Source organism: Carcharodon carcharias, chromosome 22, assembly GCF_017639515.1.
Source record: "Carcharodon carcharias isolate sCarCar2 chromosome 22, sCarCar2.pri, whole genome shotgun sequence".
NCBI classification, from domain to species: Eukaryota; Metazoa; Chordata; class Chondrichthyes; order Lamniformes; family Lamnidae; genus Carcharodon; species Carcharodon carcharias.
Window position 1 is genome coordinate 4,682,550 of NC_054488.1, and position 24,298 is coordinate 4,706,847.

Genomic DNA, 24,298 nt, shown 5'->3' on the forward strand with positions numbered 1-24,298 from the left:
GTGGCACACTGCTTGAACTTGTCCATTTCATCAAGGAGTCTCTGACCTACAAGGCATGCCCCAGCAGACTAACAGGAAAGTGACAATCTTAAGTTTGGTTCACAGTTTAAATGACTAGTCTTATTACAACACACATTCTCAGTTAGTTACAAGGTAAATTAATTAGGGACGTATTTTTTTAAAGTAGTTTAAAAGCACCTACATGATTTAATTTAAGAATTTCTAATTGAATAACTTGGAATATAAATGAACTTTTCCAAAGGGGACTGCAACCCAACTAGTGATGAGCTTGATACAGATATCACAATCCAGTGACTTCTTAGAATAGAAGCAGCAGTCATCAAAGTGCCTCCTAGTAGAAATGTAAGTGAAGGAAAAATTTACCTTAGAACATGAAGAATAATTAGTATTGTCAAATATTTGATAACTTACAGGAGTGAATAACATAAACAGTCATATATGCTTCACTTTTAAAAGTTAACCACCTGCACGCAGGATTCCAGGACTAAATTTAAAAACCTTGCTGAAATTTATGGTGTTCAGTTTCAAAAAATATTTGGTCCTTAAGTTGCAGAATGTTCCAGTCAAAAGCACTCTAGACATTGTTGCTAATGAAGAGAGTGACGATGTAATTTTTTTAAAAGCGTCTAACTGTGACTCCGCAGGTTAATGTTTATCAACTCGCTGTTTAGATTTAGGATCCACTCAGCCAGCCATGCTCAGTACTGAGGAATTTAACAGTAGTGTCAAAACCTGGAATAGCTGTTATTATCTGTCCCAGAAGTACCTTTTTTTAATAGAAATTATACCTGGAAATCGTCCAGCCAATCCATAGAGGTGTTTGTGTCAACACAAGTGATATCTGTAACATCAACTTGAATTTTAATGTAGAAAAGTTTCCTCTAATGATTTACGGAGGAGAGAACGGACGCTGAGCCATAGATGTTGATATTGAAAGTGTTGAGGAAAAGCTTGGTCAAAGAGATGAACTTTAAGGAGTACCTTACATGTGACAAGACTGATGGAGAAATGGAAGGATTTAGGAAGGGAATTCTGGAGCTTGATGTTGAGGCAGCTAAAGGTACAGCTACCAATGGCGGAGGCAAAGGGAGAGGGGATGTAAAAGAAGCCAGAGGCTAAAGAAAGGAGCATTCCGGGGTTAGTGGGGTGGTAGTCGGAGGGCTTGATGTTACAGAGATGGGATCAGGTGAAACTGCAGACTTGGACGTCACTCCCTCTAAGACTATATTCCAAATTCTTGATGTACACCATGAATAGGAACAGTTCCAGAACACTGTGGGACACCTCAATCCTCTCCCAAATATATTTGTAAGTCGTCATAGTAAGTGATTGAAACAGCTGCCATTTGTTTGATCATTGAATCAAGTGTCTGATCGAATGCTAACACCACAACTCAAAGTTTGATCTCTTTCTTATGGTTTTATTCATTTAATCAGTATATTGTGACCATTATCCACTGTACAGAACATTTAGGAAACATGAATACAATATAAAGGGCAATTTGCCATTTTGTGTGATTCTCCTGAATATTTAGCTTGTTGAAAATGTTCAAAGTGTCATCAATATCAGTGAATGTTAGCTATTAATATCTCAGGGTTTATATTTTGAAACAATGGATGAATCATTTGTGCTTTTAATTTCAGTGATGGAATGGTTTAATGAAGCATTTAGAATGCTTACCACTAATTACTTAAGGCCATTGATAGGAAAATACATAGAAACCAAATGTTTCTACCTTCCACTCGACCTCTCCCCTTCCCCCAGCGAAGTGGAATATCATTTCCTATTTTGTCTGTGTTATACAATAGTTCTTTTTCCAAAAATCTGAATTAAAAAATAATGGAGTAGTTATTTCTAGAAAACCCTGTAATTCAAACGTGTAAATCATTCATCACTAATGCCTTTATTTGCATTGCAGAGATAGATGTTGTATCAATGGCTGATTCTACCATAACAGTGGATGACATTGAAGATGAACTTTTTAAAATTGAAAGGATAAGAGATATCCTGGTTAGAAGAGAATCTGAACTCCGGTACATGTAAGTGTAAGAGTTTTCCTTTCTTATTATGGCCTTATATAAATTGTGCATCATTGATGCTCCAGTGAGCTGTGGAATGATGTATGGTCTCCTCCATCTTTGATTGTAGTCGTGCCAAGATAATGATGTCTTTTATTCACATTGTATGAAGTAGTTTCCTTTCTGTCCATTGACTCATTCTGAACAACATCTCACAAAATCCACTGCATAAAACCTTATACCAGTGGGACTTGTTCTATCCAGTTATGTCATTATAAACCATGTAATTCAGCTACTAACAGGGGCTATTTGACTCCATTAGCTGCATAAGTATATAATGAGTATAAATTATACAAACAGGCACTTCATACACCTTAATTGCCTTAGAAACATTGGCAAAGGCCCGGTTCCATCTATCTTCTGGCTGCTAGCTCAACTGAGGCATTGGGAATGTCGATCCAAACAACAGTGTGTCACAGCAAATGGGACAGGTGGATAAAGATGGGAATACACTAAATTTTGGAGGGAAAACGAGAAATGCTTTGAATTGAATAACCTAATTGCTTGTCCATTGTAAATTATGTTGGTTTATTCTCTGCCAGGTTCATGAAAAGCCTGTTTTGAGGAAGGTACATGTACTTTAGGGAATATATTTGATTAATATAACTTTGGAAATGGCCTTTGCAAAACATTTCTACTGTCAACACAGCATTCATTTCAATTAGTTTTTTGAAGCATTATTGCCTTGGATTAAAACAACTGACCCCAGGTAGAGCCTTGGAGTTTTTAGCAATGTACAAGGAGCACTGTGTACAGTTAGAATATTCCTTCAGTTTGTACGTGTGTTACATTGTTCTGTTGCTAACACTATGTTCCATTCAAGGACATTCACCCTTGACTCTACAATAAAATGATTGGGTGTGCTTTCACCTGCACAATGTAACATAGGTGCTATTTGGTACAGTGGAGAATATTCAAGGATTCATCCTTCAATCTGAAAGATCAAATTTCAAAATGTTATTTTGAATCAATTGTGCACTAAATATCTCTGCAACTTAATGTCAACCTTTATTACAGATTCTACGGCTGAAGTTTCACAGGAGACTTATTTCAATATAAGTGTCAGGAGCCTCCTCTGCTGCTCTCAGCTAACTTCTGGGATTAGGGACTTCTTGCCTCATTACGCTAGTAGTGGTGGTTGACCAGTACCACCAGGGGTTCTTCTGGGAATACTACCCCAAGGAGCCATTGTAAAATCCATCCCTGCCATTGGGCTTGGGCATGGTGCTGGGCATTTCTCAGAAAGATCAGAATTATATGCTCTCTCTCCACTCCTCTTTGTAAGGGACCGTTACAGGAATTTAGTTGCTTTTGATTGTTGAGGGTCCCAGGCTATGACTCATGGCTAGAGGCGAGGTGATGGTGTAGTGGTATTGTTGGTGGACAAGTAATTCAGAGACCCAGAGTAATGCTCTGGGAACTTGGGTTCGAATCCTGTCATGGCAGATGGTGGAATTTGAATTCAGTAAAAATCTGGAATTAAAAGTCTAATGATGACCATCAAACCATTATCAGTTGTTGTAAAAACCCATCTCGTTCCCAAATGTCTTTTTTGGGTGGTCTGGTCTACGCTTAACTCCAGAGCCACAGCCATGTGGTTGACTGTTAAATGCCCTCTGAAATGGCCTAGCAAGCCGCTCAGTTGTATCAAGCCACTCAAAAAAGGAATGAAACCGGACAGACCACCCGTCATTGACCTAGGCACCAGAAACGACAACAGCAAGCTCAGCCCTGTCGACCCTGCAAAGTCCTCCTTAATAACAACTGGGGGCTCGTGCCAAAATTGGGAGAGCTGTCCCACAGACTAGTCGAACAACAGACTGACATAGTCATCCTCACAGAATCATACCTACCTTACAGATAATGTCCTAAATTCCACCATCACCATCCCTGGATATGTCCTGTCCCACCAGCAGGACACACCCAGCAGAGGTGGCGGCACAGTGGTTATACAGTCGGGAGGGAGTTGCCCTGGGAGTCCTCAACATCGACTGAAGTCTCATGGCATCAGGTCAAACATGCGCAAGGAAACCTCCTGCTGATTACCACGTACCCCCCGCCCTCAGCTGATGAATCTGTGCTCCTCCATGTTGAACGTCACTTGGAGGAAGCACTGAGGGTGGCAAGGGCACAGAATGTACTCTGGGTGGGGACTTCAATGTCCATCACTAAGAGTGGCTCAGTAGCACCGCTACTGAACGAGCTGGCCTGGTCCTAAAGGACATAGCTGCTAGACTGGGTCTGCGGCAGGTGGTGAGGGAACCAACAAGAGGGAAAAACATACTTGACCCCATCTCCACCAACCTGCCTGGCACAGATGCATCTGTCCATGACAGTGTCAGTAGGAGTGACCACTGCACAGTTATTGTGGAGATGAAGCCCTACCTTCACATTGAGGATACCCTCCATCGTGTTGTGTGGCACTACCACCATGCTAGATGGAATAGATTTCAAACAGATCTGGCAACTCAAGACTGGGCATCCATGAGGTGCTGTGGGCCATCAGCAGCAGGATTGTACTCGAACACAATCTGTAACCTCATGGCCCAGCATATCCCCCACTCTGCCATTACCATCAAGCCAGGGGATCAACCCTGGTTTAATGAAGAGTGCAGGAGGGCATGCCAGGAGCAGCACCAGGCATACCTAAAAATGAGGGGTCAACCTGGTGAAGCTATAACACAGGACTATTTGCGTGCCAAACAGCATAAGCAGCAAGTGATAGATAGAGCTAAGCGATCCCACAACCAATGGATCAGATCTAAGCTCTGCAGTCTTGCTACATCCAGTTGTGAATGGCGGTTGGCAATTAAACAACTCACTGGAGGAGGAGGCTCTACAAATATCCCCATCCTCAATGATGGAGGAGCCCAGCACATCAGTGCAAAAGATAAGGCTGAAGCATTTGCTACAATCTTCAGCCAGAAATGCCAGGTGGATGATCCATCTCGGCCTCCTCCAGAGGTTCCCAGCATCATAGATGCCAGTCTTCAGCCAATTTGATTAATTCCACGTGACATCAAGAAACAGCTGAAGGCACCAGATAGTGCAAAGGCTATGTTACTCTAGCAATAGTACTGAAGATTGTGCTCTAGAACTTGCCATGCCCCTAGCCAAGCTGTTCCAGTACAGCTACAACACTGGCATCTACCCGGTTAAGTGGAAAATTTCCCAGGTATGTCGAGTACACAAAAAGCAGGACAAATGCAACCCGGCCAATTACCACCTATCAGCCTATTCTCAATCATCAGCAAAGTAATTGAAGTGGTCAACAGTGCTTTCAAGCGGCACTTGCTTAGCAATAACCTGCTCACTGATGCCCAGTTTGGCTTCCGCCAGGGCCACTCAGCTCCTGACCTCATTACAGCCTTGTTTCAAACATGGACAAAAGAGCTGAACTCCTGAGGTGAGGCGAGAGTGACTGCCCTTGACATCAAGGCAGCCTTTGACCAAGTGTGGCATCAAGGAGCCCTAGCAAAACTGGAGTCAATGGAAATTAGAGAAAAATCTCCGCTGTTTAGAGTTACACCTAGCACAAAAGAAGATGTTTTTGGTTGTTGGAGGTCAATTACCTCAGCCCCAGGACATTTCAGCAGGAGTTCCTTGGGGTAGTGTCCTCGGCCCAACCATCTTCAGCTGCTTCATCAATGACCTTCCTTCCATCTTAAGGTCAGAAGTGGGGTTGTTTGCTGATGATTACACAATGTTCACCATTCGCAACTCCTCAGATACTGAAACAGTCCATGTCCAAATGCAGCAACACCTGGACAATATCCAAGCTTGGGTTGACAAATGGAAAGTAACATTCACGCCACACATGTGTCAGGCAATGACCATCAACAAGAGGGAATCTAACCATTGCCCCTTGACATTCAATGGCATTACCATCACTGAAACCCCCACTATCAACATCCTGGGGATTACCATTGACCAGAAACTGAACTGGACTAGCCATATAAATACTGTGGCTACAAGAGCAGGTCAGAGGCTAGAAATCCTGCAGTGAGTAACTCGCCTCCTGACTCCCCAAATCCTGTCCTCCATCTACAAGGCACAAGTCAGGACTGTGATGGAATACTCCCCACTTGCCTGGATGAGTGCAGGTCCCACAACATTCAAGAAGCTCGACACCATCCAGGACAAAGCATTCCGCTTGATTGGCACCCCATCCATAAAGAATCACTCCCTCCATTACCGACGCACAGTAGCAGCAGTGTGTACCATCTACAAGATGCACTGCAGGAATTCACCAAGGCTCCTTAGACAGCACCTTCCAAACCCACAACCGTTACCATCTAGAAGGACAAGGGCAGCAGACACATGGGAACACCACCACCTGCAAGTTTCCCTCCAAGTCACTCACCATCCTGACTTGGAAATATATCGCTGTTCCTTCACTGTCACTGGGTCAAAATCCTGCAACTCCCTCCCTAACAGCACTGTGGGTGTACCTACACCACATGGACTGCAGCAGTTCAAGAAGGCAGCTCACCACCACCTTCTCAAAGGTAATTAGGGATGGACAACAAATGCTGTCCCAGCCAGCAAAGCCCACATCCCATGAATGAATAAAACGATGTCTCCAGTTGCGTGACCCCCATCTGCCAAGGTCTGATGGCCACTGGCTTTAATGGTCCACTACCACTGATTTTGGTTAGGGTGAAATCTCCACCCCATACAAGACTCAATGAAGTTCACAGCTCAGGACGTAGGAGCCAGTGTATCTACTAACTTCTGGCCCTTCTGGTGGATTTGTAGTGATAATGTCCTTCTATCCATATGAGGAGTCAGGAACTAATGGGGAATTTTAAATCAATTAGTTCCCAACTGAAAGAGGGCAAAATATAGACATTTTAAACTGGAGTTTAACAGCTACATTGCAGACAGCTCCAGGGAATTGGTCTCGGTGAAAGTATTGTTTTTAAAGTTTTTAGCTCATGGGAAAGAAAGACTTTATTTATATAGCGCCTTTCAAAACCACTGGATGTCTTGGAGCCTTTACAGTAAATTAAGTACATGTTGTGATGAGGTTGAAACAAATGCTGATATTGCCATTATGGATATATTTAAGTGTTCACTGCTTTATTACTGTAATAATCATAAAAAGCAAAAATTAAAACTCCGCTTCATTGTGGCATAAATATGTCACTTGTGAGGAAATCTTCTGAGAAAAATTCGCAGTTGTTCAGCAACACCCTTTCATATCTGACATCAAGTCAGGTCTCCTTCAACTGTTTGCACGTTTGCCAGTATTAAAGTTAAAAACCTTGTTATTTGTCCTGACACCAGAAGATGTCCCATAAAATCAGATGCCTTGATTGAATTGAAGTTGGAACTGAAAATATCTTTTTCTATATTCACCATTGGTGGATCATTCAGTGTCCTGGTGGCTTCTGATGATTCTTGTCTCTAGAACTGATTAATTAGAATTTTCTGGGGTAAATTCTGACCGACCTGGTAATATATCAGATGCAATGCTACCTGTTTCCTTCATTACATATGAGCCACTGTGGGCCACCATAGCACCCTGAAACTGTTGGCTGTGGCAGAATGCTATCTGCTTGTTCCCATCATAAGGTTATGCAGTTTAGATGTGGCATATGAAGCGATAGTGAGGATTGGTTTGGCCCTCGTACGGAATGTTTTGTATGGATATTTATTGAAAATGCAATGTTTCAGTAAACTGAGTTGGACATAGTGGCCAAGGGACAATATACGGTTTAAGCATGAGTATTTCTGCAAACAGTTTCACTGTTGTCAGGCTGAGAAAGCCATCCTGGTCTGCCCAGCTAGTGCTCTTCTGCCTGGCTGACATCGGGGGAGTCAAGCAAGCGGTGAAGTTTGGGCTTTCCTCAAGTGAAGAGTCTTTCCATTCTGCTCCTCCTTGAGGATGTTGCTGCTCCGGGCTTCCCTGAGCTGGGATGCACTGGCCCCTTTGTTGTCTCCACTATTTTGAAGCTCAGGTTTCTTCTCTTCCGGCTCCCTAGTGCTTTTCCACTTCTTTTGCTGCTCCTCCTTATCCCTCCTAATCTGAAATGCAGTAGTCACTGTCATCCATTTCGGGTGGGTGTCATGTCTTGGTCCTTTCTTGTCGTTATCTCTTCCAACAGCTGCCACTCAGCCCGTTGTCTCTCTGCTGGTTCCTCCTCCATTGATTTGGTTGCTGAAACGTTGGAAACGTGGGGAAAGTGTTGGTGTTTGGCAATCAGCTGTCACACCCTTTACCACCTCCTTGGTCCATTCTTGTCCAATTCTTCTCATTGGGGGGTTGGTTGGTGGATGATTCCAAGTCTCCTTCGCAGTAACCAGGTTTGGCGTTGTGTTCACAAGCCCCTGTTTGGTTTTCATTGCCAGTGTGTAACGGAGGCAGCCTTTTGGGCAGGTCTTGTGAAGGTGTCTTGCCCCACCACACAGGTTGTAGTCCTTTGTCTGATGTCCTTCCTGCTTGCAGTTCTTGCAAATGATGCTGCTGCAAAGTAGTCAGGTTTACTGTGGGTACAACAATCCCTGGGCAGCCCAGTGTAACTAAATAGCCCCGACTTCCTCCAAAAGTGAAGCTGGAAGGAGTGTGGAGGATGGTTCCCTTGCCGTCCACCATTAAGGTCACCTTGCCCTGCTATTTCCTGGTTCAAATCCCAAAGGTGCCTTGACCTCCGTGCAGTTCCCAACCACCTCAACACACCTGGCTAGGAAAGTGAGCACATCTGCAGCAGGAATATGTGGGCAGGAAAGATGGACAGTCACAACACTGTTCCATTGTGACAGCAGTGTAAACAGCGGCTTTGCTGTGAGGATTTTCAGCTATGCCAGGTTTCTTTCCATCCTCAAACATGTGAAATTTCATACATGCAGCGATGGCCTTGAGGTTCATTTGAAGGTTGCACTGGGGAACTGTACTGGGGAAGTCCTGCAGGCAGTAGATGTCTGTAGCTTTGAATCTGCAGAATCCCAAAAGGACAGACTTGACAAAGAAGGTGTGGTCAATTGGTGTACCTCCTTCAGGATTTTTCACCACCACCCTAATGGTGCTACACCCCTCCTGGTTTGGGACTAGGTTACTTGTTGCAGCCATCTTAGTTTCCTTGGTTAGGCAATCGAGCCCCAACCAGAAAGGGGAAACATCCATGGTTGAACGCGAAATACCAAAGGGTGAAAGGCCAAAGCCTCTGCTGAAACCCTCGAAACGAAAACAAAATGCAAAGGATTGTAAACTCACACTTGTCAAGAAGGATCTTCATGCTCCTGGTCTCCTTTGTCAGTGCATTAATATGATACACAAACTAAACACAATTGCAGTTTTGAATGAGGATAGGTTCTTTACACTTTATTGATTTATCCAAGCCAGGGTTTGTTGGTACTTTCACCCTTTTATATATCTTTGTTATCTTACGTCTGTGCACATGAGAAGGAGCTCACGCAGAAGTGTTTTTAACCATCTGATCAATTCATTACGGAAAGATAACAAAGATGTATAAAGGCTGAAAATGTCCTCTCAAATTTATTAAGCAAAGTATTCAATTGCTAAACACTAAATAATTGAATGTAATGTTGCTAATAGTTTGGTAATTTGCAGATCTTCCAACCAAATACATTTAGCTGGTCTTAGTGTTACACAACAGTGCAACAGCTTTTAATTTAAATGAACATTTAAACCTTACATTTGCCATTTTTTGAGTACCCATCTAATTCTCTATAGGCCTTGTGACCTCCAAAAGTTTTATATTTTAATCAAACTGGAAATACATTTGCTGTCACCCTTTTAGCTGATTATTCTTACATTCCTGACTGATTATATTCCTGACTATATCGTACATAAATAGCAATGTCCCGTCTGTTCACTCCTAATCAAAGCAGTGCCAAACAGATAACATAGCAAAATAAATAGGCAGAAATGAGCTTTACAAGAAATCATTGCTCATTAAAATGAAAGAGGAATGTGCTCTTTGACACAAAGCAAGTGAATAGCAATACAGTGCTTACATTTCATTGGCAAGGAAACTGTTTTCTGAGACCAAAATAGCAAATCATTAGTCTTTTTCTAGAGTGCTTATAATTAATTCCTTTAAAATCTGCAACATGCAGGCTCCATGGAGTTCTGTCTAACTGTAGTAACTTTGACAAGTGTCATAACAAAGGAACTGGAACATCAGGAGCTCCTGTTTAGTTGTTTCTGGTCCCGACAGTTTCTTGTATCTCAGAACAAAGATCTTTTTCTTTGTGGAGCAAGTTTTTTTTCAGTAAGCCTGAGCTCTTTTCATAACATGCAAGTATGTCATTTTTAATCAATTATATTCTCCAGACAGATCTGGCAGGTACTGCTTTCCCCATCTTATCATCTCTTAATTATCAGATCAATCACTCTGTTTACCTGTGCACAGCTTGTCTGTCACATTAAATGTCTCTGGAATTCCCTCCCTAAACATTTCTGCCTCTCCAGCTCTCTGTTCTGTTTAAGATGCTCCTTAAAGCTAACTTCTTTGAACAAACCTTTGGTTACCTGTTCTAATGGCTCCTTCTCTGGTTCAGTGCCAATTATATTCTATCGGATAATGCCTGTGTGAAGCTCCTGGGATGTTTATCTATGTTAAAGGAGCTATATGATGTAGGGTCAGATGATGTAGAATCTGTGTGGGTAGAGTTGAGGAACCGCAAAGGTAAAAAAACCATAATGGGAGTTATGTACAGGCCTCCGAACAGTAGTCAGATGTGGGGCACAAGATACACCAGGAGATAGAAAAGGTGTGTAAGAAAGGCAAGGTTACAGTGATCACGGGGAATTTCAATATGCAGGTAGACTGGGAAAATCAGGTTGGTAGTGGATCCCAAGAAAAGGAATTTGTGGAATGTCTACGAGATGGCTTTTTGGAGCAGCTTGTGGTGGATTCCACTAGGGAACAGGCAATTCTAGATTTAGTGATGTGTAATGAGGCAGATTTGATAAGGGAGCTTAAGGTGAAGGAACCCTTAGGAGGAAGTGACCATAATATGATAGAATTTACCCTGCAATTTGAGAGGAAAAAGCTGGAATCTGATGTAACGGTATTACAGTTGAATAAAAGCAACTACAGAGGCATGAGGGAGGAGCTGGCCAGAATTGACTGGGAGATAAGCCTAGCAGGAAAGACAGTGGAACAGCAATGGCAGGAGTTTCTGGGAATAATTTGGGAGACACAGCAAAAATTCATCCCTAGGAAGAAGAAACATACTAAAGGGAGGACGAGACAACAGTGGCTGACAAGGGAAGTCAGGGACAGCATAAAAGCTAAAGAGAAAGCATACAATGCGGTGAAGAGCAGTGGGAAACCAGGGGATTGGGAAGCCTACAAAGACCAACAGAGGAAAACTAAAAAAGAAAGAAGGAGGGAGAAGATTAAATCTGAGGGTAAACTAGCCAGTAATATAAAAGAAGATTGCAAGAGTTTTTTTAGATATATAAAGGGTAAGAGAGAGGCAAAAGTGGACATTGGGCCGCTGGAAAATGATACTGGAGAAGAAGTAGTGGGGAACAAAGAAATGGCGGAGGAACTGAATAGGTACTTTGCGTCAGTCTTCACGGTGGAAGACACGAGTAACATCCCCAAAGTACAAGAGTGTCGGGGGGCAGAGGTGAATATGGTGGCCATTACCAAGGAGAAGGTACTAGGAAAACTGAAAGGTCTGAAGGTGGATAAATAACCTGGAACAGATTGATTACACCCTAGAGTTCTGAAGGAGATAGCTGAAGAAATAGTGGAGGCGTTAGTGATGGTCTTTCAGGAATCACTAGAGTCAGGGAGGGTCCCAGACGACTGGAAAACCGCTAATGTAACCCCTCTGTTTAAGAAGGGAGTGAGGCAAAAGACGGGAAATTACAGTCCAATTAGCTTGACCTCGGTCATTGGTAAGATCTTAGAGTCTGTTATTAAGGATGAGATTTCAGAATACTTGGAAGTGCATGGTAAAATCGGGCAAAGTCAGCATGGTTTCATCAAGGGGAGGTCATGCCTGACAAATCTGTTAGAATTCTTTGAGGAAGTAATGAGTAGGTTAAACAAAGGAGAGCCAATGGATGTTATCTACTTGGACTTCCAGAAGGCCTTTGACAAGGTGCCACACAGGAGGCTGCTCAGTAAGATAAAAGCCCATGGTGTTAAAGGCAAGGTACTAGCATGGATAGAAGATTGGCTCTCTGGCAAGAGGCAGAGAGTGGGGATAAGGGGGTCCTTCTCAGGATGGCGGCCGGTGACTAGTGGAGTTCCACAGGGGTCAGTGTTGGGACCACAACTTTTCACTTTATACATTAATGATCTAGATGAAGGAACTGAGGGCATCCTGGCTAAGTTTGCAGATGATACAAAGATAGGTTGAGGGACAGGTAATATTGAGGAGGCGGGGAGGCTGCAGAAGGATTTGGACAGGTTAGGAGAATGGGCAAAGAAGTGGCAGATGGAATACAACATGGGGAAGTGTGAGGTCTTGCACTTTGGTAGGAAGAATAGAGGCATAGACTATTTTCTAAATGGGGAGAAAATGCAGAAATCTGGAGTGCAAAGGGACTTGGGAGTCCTAGTCCAGGATTCTCTTAAAGTTAACTTGCAGGTTGAGTTGGTAGTTAGGAAGGCAAATGCAATGTTGGCATTTATTTCGAGAGGACTAGAATATAAAAGCAGGGATGTGCTGCTGAGGGTTTATAAGGCTCTGGTCAGACCACATTTAGAATATTGTGAGCAATTTTGGGCCCCGTATCTCAGGAAGGATGTGCTGTCCCTGGAGAGGGTCCAGAGGAGGTTCATGAGAATGATCCCAGGAATGAAAGGCTTAACATATGAGGAACGTTTGAGGACTCTGGGTCTATACTCAATGGAGTTTAGAAGGATGAGGGGGGATCTGATTGAAACTTACAGAATACTGAAAGGCCTGGACGAGGGGAAGATGTTTCCATTAGTAGGAGAGACTAGGACCCGAGGGCACAGCCTCTGAGTAAAGGGAAGACCTTTTAGAACAGAGATGAGGAGAAACTTCTTTAGCCAGAGAGTGGTGAATCTATGGAATTCATTGCCACAGAAGGCTGTGGAGGCCAGGTCATTGAGTGTATTTAAGAACGAGATAGATAGGTTCTTGATTGGTAAGAGGATCAAAGGTTACGGGGAGAAGGCGGGAGAATGGGGTTGAGAAACCTATCAGCCATGATTGAATGGCGGAGCAGACTCGATGAGCCGAATGGCCTAATTTCTGCTCCTATGTCTTATGGCTCTTATATAAATGCAAGTTGTTGCTAGTTTTCAAACAGATAACTGAAACTAAATGAGAGATTGTAAGCATGCCTGCACCTGTCATTTTAGGCACCAGGAATAACATTTTTGCAATGTCCACATGGCTATATATTAACAGCCTGGGCATGAGTGTATGAGGCATACTTTTAACTTCACAGATGACAAGAAACTTAAATGTAGGAAACAGTGAAGAGGCTGGGAATAGACTTCAGGAAATCTTGGATTGATAAAAATGAACAGACACATGGCCTCCTTGTGTGTTGTATCATTCTATGATACCATGATCTTGAATAATTCTCTGTCACAAATGAGTAGTTACATCCTCTTCATTTTGTTACACTCTGCCATGGTCAACTGACCATCATTGAGTGGATAATGGGCTGAGCTTTACGCTAATTTTCAGATGAAGCTCTTTGAGTCATGGTCACTGCACAAAATTTTGACACTTCTCCCATGATTCTCCATGATTAATTGCCATGTTTCAGCTTTCTGCAAGTGGAGATTGATTTGTTGAAGGTGCTGCAGGAACTCTCGATCAATCTGTCGGAATAGTCTGTCTTTCTGGCAGTAGAATTGCAGTGACTGTAGTCGATCAATGTAATTTGGAATTGTTTCATTCTTGATGGTAATTCATTTAAACTAAGGAGTTGACAAGAAGGCTTTGTCTTCAGTTATCTGCCTGAATGTTAAGTACAACTTGAAATCATTAACTCCCTGGTAATTAATGTCAAGGCTCATATATAAATAGTGATCACATGGAGATGGCCATGTAGATGCTCTTGAAATTGTAACCTGGAAAGCAGTCAATGGGCAAGAAATAGGGATTATTTGCATGAGTGTTTTGTGCCCTCAGAGCTACAGAATGACCTCCAGGGCGTGCAAGCACATTTTACAAATGAACTACATCAGACACTGTAATGGTGAGAGTGTTAGTGAGCCGGCAGTAAAGATTTGTCAGAAGTATGTAGAGCAGGGAGATCATGATGTCAGATAATGCACAACATGGATTTAACATCAGAGATGTCATTATGGAGCTCAATGCTCTAGCCAATTCTTCTCTCAACCTTGTACAGCTGAGCATGTAGCATGAAGGACATTTCCACAGGTGCTAGTCAAAGGAACCACCCACTAGTTACACATTAGTAGCCGGCTGGTTTCTTCTTGCTGCTGCTTCGATTCTACAAGGATTTCTACATCTGTTGTTGCAAAGGTTTACAGGGAGTGGTGTGATTGGCGCAGAAAGAGATTTTGCTGACGTCAATGCTTCCACACAAACCAGTTACCCCCAGGCATGGGTGCACTAGTAGGCATCTCCCCTTGTAATACAGCATGACTTGGAGAATGAACAGAAGTTATGCAGAGCAGGACAAGCTGCTAGCAGAGAGAGGTGGAGGAGAGGTACGTGCTCTCAGCAGGAGGCCACACCCACCCAGGGTGTTTGTGCAGCAATTGTACTTGAATCTTAGGAACAATGTGCGAGGCATACGTCCTTTAGTAAGGTTATCCACACTGAAATTTGCCACTTGTTACAGGAGAAACTGTAACTTCGGAGTGGGTCAAGGAGCACATTGGCAGTGATTGTGGTGATGATCTGTTATGTCTTTCTTCTTCTGGGCTGGGGCTGGTGATATTTACTCTCCACTGTTGTGTAGGGGAGGTCCCTGAAGCTCTCTGCTCAGTGAGAGAGAACTACATTTCACTCTCTTTCCAGGAAGAAGCAGGCAGGGTGAGCACTTTACTTTTCTAGGAATACAGGCTTCCCCATGGCTCGGGGGGCCATTGCCAGCCCACACACAGCTCTGCAGGAATTCCACGCTCTGTCCAGCTGGTGTGTGACCACAGGCGGTAAATTATCCTGGCAGCAGTCGTAATGCCTTCATTCTGTGACAGCTGTATCTGAGTCAGTAGAGTAAAGGGTGGTAACAAGGTCTATCCATTGACACACGGTAATGACTCCAGCAGTAACTGACACATGAGTGTGGTGTGTGTACAATGAAGGCATTGCTGGCGCACACAACGGGGAGAATGTTTAGCTTGGCAGGTGGGCGTGTGCCCGAACTGATCGAGTGTAAAATGACGCACGATGATGTTGGGCCAGTGTCCCAGTGTCATTACACACTCACGCGATGTCTCAGTCAGTGGGCGCATGCTGGAGTGAGCAGCGTCATTACACACTCGCGTGATATCTCAGTCAGTGGGCGCGTGCTGGAGTGAGCAGCATCATTACACACTCGCGTGATATCTCAGTCAGTGGGCGCGTGCTGGAGTGAGCAGCGTCATTACACACGCCTGATATCTCAGTCAGTGGGCGCGTGCTGGAGTGAGCAGCGTCATTACACACTCGCGCGACATCTTAGTCAGTGGGCGCGTGCTGGAGTGAGCAGCGTCATTACACACTCGCGCGACATCTCAGTCAGTGGGCGCGTGCTGGAGTGAGCAGCGTCATTACACACTCGTGCGACATCTCAGTCAGTGGGCGCGTGCTGGAGTGAACAGCGTCATTACACACTCGCATGATATCTCAGTCAGTGGGCGCGTGCTGGAGTGAGCAGCGTCATTACACACTCGCGTGATATCTCAGTCAGTGGGCACGTGCTGGAGTGAGCAGCGTCATTACACACTCGCGTGATATCTCAGTCAATGGGCGTGTGCTGGAGTGAGCAGCGTCATTACACACGCGTGTGATATCTCAGTGGGCGCGTGCTGGAGTGAGCAGCGTCATTACACACTCGCGTGATATCTCAGTCAGTGGGCGCGTGCTGGAGTGAGCAGCGTCATTACACACTCGCGTGATATCTCAGTCAGTGGGCGCGTGCTGGAGTGAGCAGCGTCATTATACACTCGCGTGATATCTCAGTCAGCGGGCGCGTGCTGGAGTGAGCAGCGTCATTACACACTCGCGTGATATCTCAGTCAGTGGGCGCGTGCTGGAGTGAGCAGCGTCATTACACACTCGCGTGATATCTCAGTCAGCGGGCGCGTGCTGGAGTGAGCAGCGTCATTACACACTCGCGTGATATCTCAGTCAGTGGGCGCGTGCTGGAGTGAGCAGCGTCATTACACACTCGCGTGATATCTCAGTCAGTGGGCGCGTGCTGGAGTGAGCAGCGTCATTACACACTCGCGTGATATCTCAGTCAGTGGGCGCGTGCTGGAGTGAGCAGCGTCATTACACACTCGCGTGATATCTCAGTCAGTGGGCGCGTGCTGGAGTGAGCAGCGTCATTATACACTCGCGTGATATCTCAGTCAGCGGGCGCGTGCTGGAGTGAGCAGCGTCATTACACACTCGCGTGATATCTCAGTCAGTGGGCGCGTGCTGGAGTGAGCAGCGTCATTACACACTCGCGTGATATCTCAGTCAGCGGGCGCGTGCTGGAGTGAGCAGCGTCATTACACACTCGCGTGATATCTCAGTCAGTGGGCGCGTGCTGGAGTGAGCAGCGTCATTACACACTCGCGTGATATCTCAGTCAGTGGGCGCGTGCTGGAGTGAGCAGCGTCATTACACAGTCGCGTGATATCTCAGTCAATGGGCGCGTGCTGGAGTGAGCAGCGTCATTACACACGCGCGTGATATCTCAGTGGGCGCGTGCTGGAGTGAGCAGCGTCATTACACACTCGCATGATATCTCAGTCAGCGGGCGCGTGCTGTAGTGAGCAGCGTCATTACACACTCGCGTGATATCTCCGTCAGCGGGTGCGTGCTGGAGTGAGCAGCGTCATTACACACTCGCGTGATATCTCCGTCAGCGGGTGCGTGCTGGAGTGAGCAGCGTCATTACACACTCGCGTGATATCTCAGTCAGTGGGCGCGTGCTGGAGTGAGCAGCGTCATTACACACTCGCGTGATATCTCAGTCAGTGGGCGCGTGCTGGAGTGAGCAGCATCATTACACACTCGCGTGATATCTCAGTCAGTGGGCGTGTGCTGGAGTGAGCAGCGTCATTACACACTCGCGTGATATCTCAGTCAATGGGCGCGTGCTGGAGTGAGCAGCGTCATTACACACGCACGTGATATCTCAGTGGGCGCGTGCTGGAGTGAGCAGCGTCATTACACACTCGCATGATATCTCAGTCAGCGGGCGCGTGCTGTAGTGAGCAGCGTCATTACACACTCGCGTGATATCTCCGTCAGCGGGTGCGTGCTGGAGTGAGCAGCGTCATTACACACTCGCGTGATATCTCAGTCAGTGGGCGCGTGCTGGAGTGAGCAACGTCATTACACACTCGCGTGATATCTCAGTCAATGGGCGCGTGCTGGAGTGAGCAGCGTCATTACACATGCGCGTGATATCTCAGTGGGCGCGTGCTGGAGTGAGCAGCGTCATTACACACTCGCATGATATCTCAGTCAGCGGGCGCGTGCTGTAGTGAGCAGCGTCATTACACACTCGCGTGATATCTCCGTCAGCGGGTGCGTGCTGGAGTGAGCAGCGTCATTACACACTCGCGTGATATCTCAGTCAGTGGGCGCGTGCTGGAGTGAGCAGCGTCATTACACACTCGCGTGATATCTCAGTCAGCGGGCGTGTGCTGGAGTGAGCAGCGTCATTACACACTCGCGCGATATCTCAGTCAGTGGGCGCATGCTGGAGTGAGCAGCGTCATTACACACTCGCGTGATATCTCAGTCAGCGGGCGCGTGCTGGAGTGAGCAGAGCGCTCACCAATGAGTAAAAGGCCTGTTAAGGCCATTGAAAAGATAACTGAGAGAAAGTTTTCACTGCCCGTCCAACCTAACAGGCGATGGGCAGGATGGGGTTTCCAACAGCAAATAAAAATCAAATAAAAATGTTTAAATTTAATCAATAACATGTCCCTGCTCATGCGACACATTATAACATTTTTATGTTATTTTAACATTTCAGAAATCTTTATTTTTAATGTTCAAAACTCTTCATCTCCCTGAGGCATTTCTGTGCCTCGGAGATTTTTAAGTGCCATTGACATACCGAGCTGCTCACCCTACCCGGACTGCAGCACCGAGCGGGTGTCACAGTTTGATGCAGTCCGCTGCATGCTCCAAAACCTTGGCATTAAGAGGGTGCTGCTCTTAGTACCAGCTATCCAGCGAGCAGCTGAGGAGCAGGAGGGTGAGATGGGGTAACAGGAGGAGAGAGAAGACAATCTGAGCAGTCCCTTTCTGACCAGGCTTTCTGACCATGGAGATCGATCACCACGTATAGATCTTGCCTCTGTACAGAATCTAAATTCTGTGCAGTGTCAGTATCTGAGCTGGGGACTGCGATCATGCAATGATACTGAAGTCAGTGAAACGACTCTGTAAGATGAGGTTGGTGTGCTGCCCACCTAGTAAACTGGCATGGGTTAATCACCCATTGCTTTTCCTCTGCACGTTATCAAGAGGTTACATTATGTAGATGGTGGAGAGGCTTTGGGGAATTGGGGTGAGTTACTGGCTGCAGATTCTCAGCTTCTTCAGAGACAATATCACAGATTGTTAGTTTGTAGCTGCAGCAGTGGTTCGGAATGTTGGAGTTTATTGCAATGAGAATAGAACATAAAAGTCAGGAAGTTTCACTGCAGCTGTACAGGGCTTTGGTGAGGCCACATCTGGAGCACCGTGTACAGTTTTGGTTCCATTTGAAAAAAAGATATAATTGCATTAGAAGCAGTTCAAAGAAGGTTCATGACTCATTCCTGGAATCAAGGGCTTAGCCTATGAAGAAAGATTGAACAGGTTGGGCCTATACCCTTTGGAATTTATAAGAACGAGAGGTGATTTTGTAGAAACATATACATCCTGAGGGGACTTGACAGTGTGGACACCAGGAGGATGTTTCACCTTGTGGGGGCGACTAGAACTAGTGGACACAGTTTAAGAATAAGAGGTCTCCCTTTTCAGGTGGTGGAGAAATTTCTTCTCTCAAAGGGTCATGAATCAGTGGAATTGTCTTCTCTTGAAAGCAGCGAAGGTCGGGTCATTGAATTTAATCAAGGCAGAGTTAGACAGATTTTTGATAAACAAGGGAGTCAAAGGTTATGTGGGGTCAGACAGGAAGGTGGAGTTGAGGCATGACCAGATCAGCCATGATTTTATTGAGTGTTGGAGAAACTCAAAGGGCTGAATGGCCTACTGCTCCTATGTCCTATATGTTCCTAAATTGTAAAACAAAAACAGAATTACCTGGAAAAACTCAGCAGGTCTGGCAGCATCGGCGGAGAAGAAAAGAGTTGACGTTTCGAGTCCTCATGACCCTTCGACAGAACTTGCGTGGAACTCGCAAGTTCTGTCGAAGGGTCATGAGGACTCGAAACGTCAACTCTTTTCTTCTCCGCCGATGCTGCCAGACCTGCTGAGTTTTTCCAGGTAATTCTGTTTTTGTTTTGGATTTCCAGCATCCGCAGTTTTTTTGTTTTTATCTTTGTTCCTAAATTGTTATGTACTCATTCATAATGTTTAACCGTGATGGATGATCATTCATTTCATTGTTCACATGTTGTCCTCTGGTTTTATTATCTCTGTATATATCTCGAAAGAATTGTTAACTTAACTCAATTTCCCAATCCCTTTGCTGCTGGCCCACTCCATATTTGTTTGCTACTTCAAACATGAAAATACATGTATTTATTTTTCTTTTAATTCTGCAAATACTATTTTTGTATCAATGATTAACAATAGGAGAGAAGATGGGAACTGGCAAAAAGGAGATGAGAATTATTCTAGTTTCTTTTTCTGACAATTGTTCAGTTGTATTAATGGGAAAAGCTCCGCTGTGATTGGGCAGTGGGATGTCTGGGGAGTGGGATGAGAGTGATGCTTAATAAGTGGAAATGCTGAGCTAAGTTACAGTGCGAAATCTCAGCATGAACATCTCAAAAGTGAGGAGATCTGTTTTCATGTGATAAACTGTGTCAGATATTGAACTCCAAATGTGAAGGGTGTAAATGGGGACCAGTGTGCTATCACACTGCATCACAGCTCAGCATAAAACTTCACAGTTGAGTGAATTGGTAACCAGAGGGCACAGATTTAAGGTAATTGACAAAATAACTGGAGTTTTAGGGTTGAAAGAGTTAATGTGGGGCTGTGGAAACATGATGATGTAAGAGACATATGACCAAGAGTTGAGAGGGAGAATCCTTTTAGCTTAGACATTCACCCAGTCAAGTATGTTCCTGTATGTATGTACATCATTCTGTTATATCCAATAAAGAGCTATTGTTTAGATGTACTAATGTCTTAGCATTCATTCCTCAATCAGTCACAATCAACATACAACAGTAACCAGAACAGAAATGAATAACCAGAAATAACCAGAACATAATTTATGCAGCAAGTTATTAACACATTGATTACACTAGGTGAAAGGATGATAGAAACATATTCAACAGTAGCTTTCAAAAGGAAACATTTGTAATGCTATGGATAAAAGCAGGGAGTGAGACAAATTGGATAGCTGTTTCAAAGTGCTGCACAGTGTGTTTCCTGTTCTATCTGATTCTATAGGCTGAGGGGGAGGGCTGTTAGTGCACAGACCTTGCATGATGTTCTCGGACAGAAACCCAATATTCCACATAATTTGTCTGTGCTGATAATTTTGTGGTAACTGGAATAATATTGAAATAACATTAAATGAAATTCATACCATGTTTTCCAATTATAATGATTGTTAGAGACAGATTCTGTCAGGTTAGTAAAGAGCAAGGTGAAATAGAATTGCGCAGAATTAGTACTATTTAGATGAGCACTGTCATAATTTGAAAAGCCTCGAGTTTATTACAATCTACAGTGTGATGTTACACTATTGGCATGGTTACTGGTTTCAAATGTTTTCTAATATCCAGTGAATGTATCTGTCAGATAAATGTTTTATTAGATTTGTGACTGAATGTAAGTGCATGTCAATATTCTTCAAGATATCTGCAATGTTCGTTTCTTCTATGATTGCCATATTTCATATTGTACTATGCATACTACTCCATGCCTGGGAATACAGTAACACAATTGCCGTATAATTACTGTATAATACTATATAATATTGTATTATATATACATATAAATACTGTAATTGTCTTTTATAGTTTCTGTCACCTTCATGTGGATGAAATAATACAAAATCACAAAGTCACACTTTGTGAAAACCCTGGCGTCTAGCAAGATAGGCCATAGATTTTATTGCTGGTGCACAGAATATTTTTGAATGCTATCGGGTATCTATACCTTATTTCATAGGATGAAAAAAATAAGATGAGCATAGTGACACCTTGTTATGATCCTGAGTCAAGCCCCCAAGTTTTTAGTAAGACCCAGTTAGGGACCATTAATGTTTTGTTTAAAGTGGACAAATTTTGAGATTCAAGACACTTACTAAGTGAATAAAGCCACCAGATTCTGTGGGGTTTTGAAGAAACAAAAATAAACTTTACTATATAACGTCAGAAAGATAAAACAATTTACAATATCTGCCTTATACTTCATACACTCTAACATTCAGGGTAAGTATGTGAATTAACAACTATGGTTGAACACACCACACTACACAATAAATGGCCGATGTAACCAAGACAGAGTCCATGGATTTCTTAACAGCTGACACAGGCGTTAGTAATACTGAGTCAACCAATCTCACTGAAACTTTGTTTCTCCCATGAGGCATTCCAGTCTTTACCTTCAAAGATCTAAACTGGGAATTCTCTCCAAAGGTCACTCCAAGTTGGACGGCATCAACAATGGCTCACCTCACAGGGTTTCAACCTCGTCGCTGGGATTCCATTCCCCCTGAATTCCCAAGTATGCACTCCATCACCAACTCACAAGCACAGTTAAGCAGAACACTACCGCTCCAAAGGGGTTGTGAAAAAGGGCGCATTTTAAAAAGTACTTTTGGGAATATTGTGTTATTATGTAAAGAATGCTGGGTGTCTCTGTGTGTGTGTCTGATTTAATTAAGCTGGGCAAGAAGATGATGGGCATCAGGCTGCCTGGGCGTTTGGAAACATGAAAGGGTTAAAGGTGTTAAGTTTGAGGTACAAGTAAATAGGTTAGATCTCACATTTGCATTTTTAGATAAGTTGAGAGGTTGTTTGAATTTCAAAGGAGAGTCAGAGGAAGAAAGGAAAATGTTTGCATCTTGTAGGAGTCCATAGGTAAATCGTAGTGGGGATATTATATTTTTATTGACCCAAAAGCAAAGACAAGATGGAAACATGGAAGATCTTATCTTTGGAAGGGTTTGAGTTTCAGAGGGGTGTGAAAACAATGGGACTGAGGTGAAAGGAAAAAAGGGTGTATTAGAGTTAGTATGGGTAGCTGTTGAGGTAGAGAGAGCTAGAGATAGCTATTGAGCTGGATAGCTGTTGAGCCATTAAACTGGAGATGGTTGAAGATAGCTGGAGCTGTCTGAGCTGTTGAGAAGTCTTGGCTGCAGCAGCAGTTTTTTTCTGAAGGGGATTCCATATCATAAAGTGGAAGAGGATACAGGTCATGTGGTACATCTTTATCGAAGCTACAGCAGTCTGCCTTGTGTGATATTACTGGATTCCATTTTTAAATATCTATAAGGGAGTGTTGCCTGGAAAGTGTTTACTTTTGAGTTTGATCAAGTAGAGAGCTTTTAGGGAATGTTTTGTAAAACTAACCTTAATTGTGTAACTGTAATCTTGTGTGCTTAAGTTTTCTTTTATTTCTTTTTGTTAATAAATCTTTTATATTTAATTTTTAAAAACATAAAAGAGTTACTGGACCTCTTACTGCTGAGATTTGTACATCATTTTCTCATTTTCAGACCATAAAAAAGAGGGTACAGCCCATAAACCAAGTTTCCCTCTGGGATTTGGTTTGTGCAGCAGTTAACGCTGGCCGTGGTCAGAACAGGATGCCTTTGCCCCAGAGACCCGCACCGTGGAGTCACCAACCTTCGGCTGATTTCTTCACTTAAAGTTTGCTCCCCACAGCACTGTTCCTATTTGGAGCCTGTTTCTCTGCTTCTCTCTTGTTACTGAACTGGGACCTTTCTTGGTCCCCATCTCCACTCTGGGTTCTTTATTGGGACCTCTCTTTGTCTCCTACTTGGGACTCTTGTGCGCGTGCGGCCCGCTCTCGTGTGTGGTGAGTGAGCACATCGTATGCGCTCTCGTGTGTGGTGTGGAGCACGGCGAGCATGTGCGGAGTGGAGCGAGGCGTGTGCGGAGTGGAGCGAGGCGTGTGCGGAGTGGAGCGAGGCGTGTGCGGAGTGGAGCGAGGCGTGTGCGGAGTGGAGCGAGGCGTGTGCGGAGTGGAGCGAGGCGTGTGCGGAGTGGAGCGAGGCGTGTGCGGAGTGGAGCGAGGCGTGTGCGGAGTGGAGCGTGGCGTGTGCGGAGTGGAGCGTGGCGTGTGCGGAGTGGAGCGCGGTGTGGAGCGAGGCGTGTGCAGTGTGGAGCGCGGTGTGGAGCGAGGCGTGTGCGGTGTGGAGTACGGTGTGGAGCGCGGCGTGTGCCGCGTGGAGTGCGGTGTGGAGCGAGGCGCGTGCGGTGTGGAGCGCAGCGTGTGCGGTGTGGAGCGCGGTGTGGAGCGCGGCATGTGCCGCGTGGAGCGCAGTGTGGAGCGCGGCGTGTGCCGCGTGGAGCGCGGTGTGGAGCGCGGCGTGGAGCGCGGTGTGGATCGCGGCGTGTGCAGCATGGAGCGCGGTGTGGAGCGCAGCGTGTGCGGAGTGGAGCGCGGCATGTGCGGTGTGGAGCGCAGCGTGTGCGGTGTGGAGTGCGGTGTGGAGCGAGGCGTGTGCGGAGTGGAGCACGGCGTGTGCGGTGTGGAACGAGGCGTGTGCCGCGTGGAGTGCGGTGTGGAGCGAGGCATGTGCGGCGTGGAGCGCGGTGTGGAGCGCAGCGTGTGCGGACTGGAGCGTGGCGTGTGCGGTGTGGAGTGCAGTGTGGAGCGAGGCGTGTGCGGTGTGGAGCGCGGCGTGTGCGGTGTGGAGCGCGGCGTGTGCGGAGCGGAGCGTG

At 44.9% G+C, this 24,298-nt stretch overlaps 1 protein-coding gene across 1 annotated transcript in view; it reads left to right on the forward strand.

The window, feature by feature from the left end:
- The first annotated feature begins 942 nt into the window (after window positions 1-942).
- The window catches only part of zgc:171844 (uncharacterized protein LOC100151763 homolog), a 61,853-nt gene continuing 38,497 nt past the window's right edge, over window positions 943-24,298 (forward strand). Inside the window, exons 1-2 of the mRNA XM_041217426.1 lie at window positions 943-1,081; window positions 1,940-2,060. Of these exons, the coding sequence (XP_041073360.1) occupies window positions 943-1,081; window positions 1,940-2,060 (260 nt within the window). The remainder of the gene's footprint in view (window positions 1,082-1,939; window positions 2,061-24,298) is intronic.